The sequence below is a fragment of the Phyllostomus hastatus genome, unplaced genomic scaffold (assembly GCF_019186645.2).
Source record: "Phyllostomus hastatus isolate PE091 unplaced genomic scaffold, TTU_PhHast_1.1 phas_contig_150, whole genome shotgun sequence".
Taxonomy (NCBI): Eukaryota; Metazoa; Chordata; class Mammalia; order Chiroptera; family Phyllostomidae; genus Phyllostomus; species Phyllostomus hastatus.
In genome coordinates this window covers 507,501-515,000 of record NW_025333611.1, presented here as the reverse complement: position 1 = coordinate 515,000, position 7,500 = coordinate 507,501, and the positions used below count along the sequence as shown (strand labels likewise).

General features: G+C 63.5%; 1 protein-coding gene across 1 annotated transcript; it reads right to left on the bottom strand.

Annotated features, from left to right (window-relative positions):
• Positions 1-2,073: 2,073 nt before the first annotated feature.
• Positions 2,074-5,943, bottom strand: UNCX (UNC homeobox). Its single transcript, XM_045824684.1, has 3 exons — positions 5,676-5,943; positions 5,264-5,439; positions 2,074-3,198 (listed from the first exon to the last, which is right to left on the bottom strand). The coding sequence occupies exons 1-3, from the start codon at positions 5,941-5,943 to the stop codon at positions 2,074-2,076; spliced, it is 1,569 nt and encodes a 522-aa protein (XP_045680640.1).
• Positions 5,944-7,500: the final 1,557 nt, after the last annotated feature.

The following is a 7,500-nucleotide window of genomic DNA, read 5'->3' as shown; positions in this document are numbered from 1 at the left end:
CCTTAGATAAAATAACCGGCATTTTACGCACAATTTTCTGCTACAATTTCATAATTTAAATGACACTTTAAATACAGTTTAATGGGGGTGGGCGCGGAGGAGAGTTGACTGCAGGCCGGGGCCGGACTGGACCGGCCGGAGACAAAGGGTCCAGGCCGCCCTGGCGGGACTGCCCGGCCCGCCGGGGCAAAGGGGGCTGCGGCACCCCCGCCCCACATCTGGGAGGGGCGGAGCCCTGAGGTGCAACCCCAGCAACCTGCTCCTGAGCCCCGCGGCCCCTCTCCCCTTCTCTGCGGACTGATCTGCACTTCCGCTGGGGGCGGCCTGCCCCAAGTTGGGCTGCAGGAGCCGGCGCCTCCTTCCTGCGGATCCCGCCCCCTCTCCCGCTCTTCCTCTCCCTCTCACTTTTCTTTTGATCTAATTATTTTTCCTATAAGCTCGGTCTCCTAGAGAGCAAATATCAGAGTTACTGAGCGAAAATTATGTAAATATTATTAAAGGGACTCGGGCTCCGAAATTCATTTGCGCCGCGCGAGGCCGAAAGCTGTCCTTCTGATTATCCTCAATTTATTTGCAAATAAAGGCCTGATGACCAGGAGGGACCAGGGATATTTAACGAGGCTGTAAACATAATTCCACCGCGCTCAGCCTCGCTGGAATTAATGGTTTTAATAATTGGGATCCCAATTTCTCGGGGAATTGGTGGCTCTGGAAGCACCGAGGACCCAGGGCCCGGGAAGGTCCGGGAGGGCGGGCTGGGATTTTGGGGGGAGGCGGAGGCTTGGCGGAGGTTCACTTCGGGGTGGGGCGGCTGCGGGCAGGGGAGGCGGCTAGGGGCTGGCTGCAGGCTCCAGCCAAGTTTGCTAATATTTCTTCGCTGCAGATGTCCTGAAGCCCCCGAAGGGTCCCCCGGGGACCCGGACCCTATTAGAACAAATGTGCACTGCTTTTGTAAAGAGGCGCGTTGGCGGCGCCTGTCCTATTACAGGCGACACATGATCAATAGGCTGATAACGCAGCAACATCAATATAAGCGACAGAACAATGAGGGATATCATTGGGCATCTATCTTAATATAGCCGGCTACAAGAGCGCTGACAAAGAGCGCAGCTCATGAAAATTCCGCCCCACGATCCCCCATCTCCGCTCCAATATGCGCACGCACTCCCCCAGCTGCCGGCGCTATTATTCTCCAATTTCAATTTGACACCCCAGCCTTTCATGCTAATTCTATTATTGTAAGAAGTTTATGTGATTTCATATCACTAGAAATCGGTAATGTATAATAACCCTTTGGGCAAGAAACCCAGTCCCCGCAGCAGCCACCGGAAAATAATTACTTTCATATCAAAACTCTGCAGGAGCCCAGCGGCCCGGCCCTCGCAGCCCCCGGCTCCGTCACCCCGCGCCGCCTGCCCTGGCGTGTGCCAGCGCGCGGGGGCGCGTGTGCGTGTGCGCGCGTGTGCGGCGCCGGGTGGCAGGGGGGCGCGGGGGAGGGCAGGCGAGGGGGAGCTGCGGGTGCATAAATTTGTTCAATCAGAAAACACAAACACACACGCACACAAAAGGAGGCCTAAGCGCAGACCTCGGGGGAGGTGAGGAGCCTCGGCCCCGCCCCGCCCTCGGGGAGAGCAGGGGGAGGGGGGCGGGGGCCGCGGGGGCCCTCGGAAATCTGAAAATGAAGGACCTGAGCTCTTGCGTTTGACCAGCTTTATTTATCAAAAATGGTACATATATAAATATTCTTAGACAATTTTCCATTTTACAAGGCTGAGGATTCTTGTTGTGGGTTTTTTTTGGGGGGGGAGGAGTACGGGTTCGGTTTTGTTTTTAGGGTTTTGTTTTTTTTGTTCTCGTTTTTTATTCCGCTCCCTTGAGGAGAGAGGTCTCACCCCAAGTCCTGCGGTTGCTGCCTAGGCCCGAATTGATACAGCGTTTTTTAAAAAGGGGAGGGGGGAGGAGAAAACAGAAGAAAGAGGAAAAAGCAGTATTTCTAACCCCATCACCTGATTTCGTTGTGAGTCGGAGCCTGAGCCGCCGGCGGAGCCGGCTGGGCGCCGCTGTCGGCCGCCCTCAGTCCATGTCCACCTCCTCGGCCTCCGGGACGCTGGGTCCGGCCGCGGCACCTGGCTCGGGGCCCCCACAGATGGCCGGCTCCCCGGCGGGGCTGGGCGCCTGCGTTCCGGACCCGGGTGACGGCGGGAGGGGTGGCGGTGGCGGGGCCGCCGGGCAGGCAACTCCTGCGTCCAAGCAGTCACCGCCACCGCCACCGCCCTCGGCCACGGCCGGATCCCGGAAAGGCGCCGGGGCCCCGGGAGAGGCGACAGCGTCGGGGCTGCGGCGCGCGAAGGCCGAGTCCGGAGGGCCGCCGGGCCCTGGGAAGGCCCCGAAGCTGGCCTGAGCAGGCGGCGCGGGCGGCACAGCGGGCGCGGGCGGCGCGTCCTTGGGCGCGGGCTCGGGACCCGCACAGCCCTTGAGCGCGGCCTGCGGCACCAGGAAGCCGAGCGGCTGCGTGATGGGGTAGAGCAGGAAGTGGCCCTTGCCGATGAGGGTCCGCGGCGCGCACGGCAGCCCCGGCGCGAAGTCCAGCCCCGCAGCGGCGGCGGCGGCTTTCCGGCGTGGCGGTGAGTCGGATAGCAGGCTCTCCACGCTGAACGGGCTGGCCTTGGGCAGGCCCGCGACGCCACGCTCTGCCGCCGCCACTCCGGGCGCACACGGGGCCGCATCCTTGTCCGCGGGGCGGCCTGGCCGCAGCTGCGGGCCGGCGCCGCTTCTTTGGCTCGGGTAAAAGGCGGGGTCACAAGTGCCCGGAGCCGGCGGCTCGCCCGGCGGTGCAGGCGCAGGACCTGCGGCGCCGGCCTTGTGCACGCCGGGGCCCTTGGCCACAGTGGCTGGCGGCGGCGGCTCGGGTGGTTCCGGGGACAGACCGCCCCCGCCGCTGTCGCTGTCAGAGCTGGGTGCACTGTGCAGGGACAGGCCGCCGGGCGAGTGCAGGTGGCGGCTCTGGCTCTTCAGCAGCTTCTTCTCGTGCTTGCGCTTCTTCTTCTCCATCTTCTCCAGCTCCTTGCGGGCGATCTCCTCGGGGTCCATGGGCTCGCCACTGCACGTGGTCGGGTGCGAGTTGTGTGCCGGCCGCCCCGGGCCCTTCTTCGTGTTCTCCTTCTTCCTCCACTTGGCCCGCCGGTTTTGGAACCAGACCTAGAGCAGCCGGGCGGGGAAAGGAAGGCACGATCAGGCGGCGGGCTTGCCGCTGGGCTGCGGGCCTCCCCACTCCCCCAGACGGCCCGCTCGACCTGCTGGGCTCGGCCAGGGGGCGGGAGCCCAGCCACGTGGCCGGCGGCCTGGAGATGGCTGTCCGCGCTCGGGCTGCAGGTTCCAAAGGGCGTCTCTCCCACACAGAAGGAGGTAGTCGGGCCTCTCAGCCGGCTTCCCACTCCGGCTTCTCACCTTGGGGATGGGAGCGGCCCCGTTGTGGGGCAGGGCCAGTCTGGCCCCCGACTGAGGGCACCGGGCTGGGGTCCTGGTCCGGAGTAGAGAGCAGGGCCCCGCCTTGCCTCTCCTGGCTCCTCACAGCTCGTGTTCTAAGCAGCCCGCCGGGCCTGGCGCTGACCGTCTGGCCCGAGGACACCAGGCGGCCGGGCTCAGCCGCCCTTCACACCTGTCTTCGGCCCCTGGAGACTGAGCCAAAGCCCAGATTTTGGCCGTTCCCGTGAAGGGAAATCTGGATGCTGCTTCTAGCAGGGCCTGGGAAGCCAAGCCCGGTTTGGGGGAGGGGAGCTTCGGCAGCCTCCCCTCACACACACAGACACACACACATCCTCTTTCAGGGCAAGGCACCAAAACGGCGCTCTCAAACCAGCTGCGCCTGGCTTTCGGAGTAGGGTGGGGGAGGCAGGAAAGGGGAGGCCGGCTGCCAGGCCTCGCAGAGGAGAGGCCGGGCCATCCGGCCTCTTCCACTCTCCGCAGGCCCGGTCTGGGGAGCGCGGCCTCCGGGGAACAGCAGCCCTTAGGCCCCCTCTGCACCACGCACAAACCCCGGCCGAGGGTCAGGCACCCTCGCCTCCCTGGGAGCACGCCATCATTCAAACTCTTTGTTGCGGCCACAGAGGCAGGCGCAGCTCGGCAGCAGGCCCGGCGTGGCTGCTGGCAGCCTGTGGGTACCACGGCGCGCGTACTGCGTGGCAGCCTCTCCCAGGCTGGGGCACTTTCTTCCTCCCCCTCTTCCCACTCCTGTTTTTTTTCCTTGTCTGTTTGTTAATACTTTTTTTGGAGGGTGCAAATTCCAGCCCACCTCATCACCGAGAATCGTTCACCGTGGCCTTAGGGGAGAAACGAAGAGGTCTTGACTTCACCGAACACACTCAGAACGGATGGCACGAAAGGACGTGCAAGCGGGCGAGGCTGCCGGGCGAGGTGGAGCCCACGGGCCGCCGCACCTTCAGACAAAGCTCCTGGTGCTGGTCCCGCGGCAGCCGCCTCTGCCCCAGAGCGGGGCCCACAGCCGCACCCCCACTCGCCACCCAGAAGGTTGCCATCCTTCAGGGAAACATCTAACCGTGCACAATTCTTCTTAAATTTTTAATCTACCCAAATGACGCTGTGTTTTTCAAAAAGAATACCGCCGGCGGCCTCCGGATAAAAATCAAATGACGGTAAAAGGAAAAAGAAAAAGATGTAACAACGAGGGTATTAAAGATTCAGACACCTTTTTTCTCAATGTGTTAGCGGTTCAAGTTTCAGTCCCCCTTCCTCAGCTTCCCCTCCCACAAGGGGACGAGGAAGTACCTGCTTCCCCCGGAATATTTCAGAGGTGAGTAAACAAACGCACCCACTCCGGGTGGGGGAACCGAGCCCTTGGAGGGTGTAGGGGTGCAGGGGCACAGGGGCGCAGGTCTGCCACCGCGGGGTCTCTCCCCACCCAGCCCGCCGTGCCTCCTCGCCACCTCTCCCGCCCAGGCCGCAGGTCTCATTTCGCCAGACCCCACCACACGGCTTCCCGGTTGGGACGCAGCTCCAGTTCTCGCCACTTTGGGGCGGCCGCTGGACTTCCCGAGCCACCTCGATTTTTAGGGACTCACACCTCCCTCTTTAAGAGACGCTGGCCCCGAAATACCCACCGCCACCGCCAGCACCTTCCCACCGGCGAGCGCCAGCCGGTCTCCAACGAGGATGCGGCGCCACCCAGAACAAAGGCGGGCCGGCGCGGGGTAGGCCAACCAGCAGGCTGCTGGCTGTGGGCTCCGAGAGGGACGCGGGTCTTTACCTGAACGCGGGACTCAACCAGATCCAGGCGCAGCGCCAGCGCCTCGCGCATGAACACGTCGGGATAGTGGCTCTCGTTGAACGCTTTTTCCAGCTCCTCCAGCTGCCAGCCAGTGAAGTTGGTGCGGGTGCGCCGCCGCTTGCACCCCGGGCTCTCCTTGTCTGGGTCCCCCGTGTCTGCGGGCGTGCACAGGACGCCGCACGGCTCAGGCACTGCTGGAGCCGGATCCACCTCCCACGCTAATGCCTGCTGGCCGCCCCGGGTCCCGGGGCCATGGAGAGGGCGGCTGCGCGCGCCCAGACTCAGGGTGGAGGGCGGGACCCAGGAGCGCTGCCGCGCGAAACTAACTCCTCCACCCGAGAGGGTCCCCTGGCCCCCCAGCCCCATCCCACTCCCCGCATGCTGCGCCTACCTGACAGCTTGAAAGGCTGGCTGTCGCCGCCTACCCCGCAGGCCGCTGGCAGCAGCGGCGTGGGGTTCACCACCGAGGCGGCGGCAGCAGCGCAGGAGCCGCTGAGCAGGCCGTCGATGGAGAAGGGCACCGAGGCGGCCGACTGCAGCTGGTGGCCGGCCAGCTCGTACACGTGGTGGTGGCCCAGCGGGTAGGGGAAGCCCACCACACCGCCGAGCGAGCCCCCGAACTGGGCATGCGGGTGCTCCAGGAGGCGGCCGTCCATCATCTCGAGCGGGTGGCCAGCGGGGCGCGGGGGCGCAGGCCGGGGCCGGGCTGGGCCAGCGGCGGGACGCGCGGGTGGCGGCGGCGCAGACAGGGACCCGGAGCCCTACACATGCTTCGCCCGCACTCGGCGCTTTACTTTATCAACATCAAGCTCCCGATAATTAGCCGCGGCCGGGGGAATTTGGGACCAATAAGAAGCGCTAATCGGCTCTGACGTCAGAGGCGTGCTGGGTGCAAGGAAACGTTTTCCATATCGATTGCTAATTATACCTGACATGCACCTCAATAAACAGTATCAGGAACTGTCACAACAAGACGTTGGGGGGGGGGGCGGCAGGGAGGGAGGGGGCGCGGCCGGCGCTGGGCAGGCGCGGGCGCGGGGAGCAGCCGGGCAGGGGCCCCTGGCGAGCCCCCCACTTAAGTCCCCGCTGGCCCAGCCCGCGCCTCCCCGCCGCCGGCTCCCGCCCCTCCACAAATCACTAATAGATTTCCCTTTAAAACATTCACCGCGTGTTGTGGGGATTTTTCACCAGAAATGCTGTACTCTCTGAACCTTTAAAGTGATGTTGCTCCAATTACAGAGAGACATTGAGCGGCAAATAGACTGATCCAATAATAGGAGATTCATCATCCGCTCTTTCCGAAACTGTCACATTGAATTTAAAACTACAAGGGCTTCTCATCTCCTCTCCGGCTCCAGGCGGCAGGCAGAGGGGAGGGAGGGCGGCCGTGACTCCGAGAGAGGAGCACTCCTGCCGACGCCGCGCCTGTCAATAAAGAGGCTTCCTTAATGCCCTCTCGGGTTGACTGGCAGCCGCCCCGTCTGCAAAAACAGATGGGGTGGCCGAGGGGGCACCTTGCCCCCACCTTCCCCCGACCCGGGTTAGGGGAAGATGGGGCACAGGGAAGACGGACAGGCCGAGGGGGGAAGGGGAAAGTAACTTTGGGGTGGCAGCCAATGAGGCCCCTTACACTGGGGGGGAAACGCACCCCCCTTTGACCCGGCCTGTAAAGAACAGGAATGAACAGGACGGAGGCACCCAACCCATTTGTTACAATTAAACCTCGTTCTCGGGGAAGGGTCGCCCCCTGCCCCACTGTGAAATATTGGCAGGCTCCGAGCTAAATCATGGAAGGACACATTCCTGTATACGCAGCAAATGAGGGCTGTGGGTGGAAGGGGAAGAAGTCATTTTATATATAATATCTTTTGTACAAAAGTTTGTCAGTGGGGAGGTTCTTCTGCTCCAGCCCCAGGTGCCTAGACCAGGCCGGGCCAGCCCCCACCGCAGGGAGGAGAGTGCGCCGGGGCCTGGCCTGGGAGACCCTGGCCAGAGCGACAGAAAGGTTGGCCTTTGGTGTTGAGTGGCTTGGGCCAGGCTGCTAAGCTGGGAGCCCGCTCGCAGGGGAAGGGCAGGACGATGGCGCGTCTCCGAGCCCCACCCTGTGCCGGCCCTGTGTCTGTCCCTGCCCGCGTGTCCTGTCCGTGTCCGGAGAGGGGTGCACGTAACCGCCCCGGCCACCGGCGGGAGAGGTAAGGCTGCAGGGGGCGGGGTCA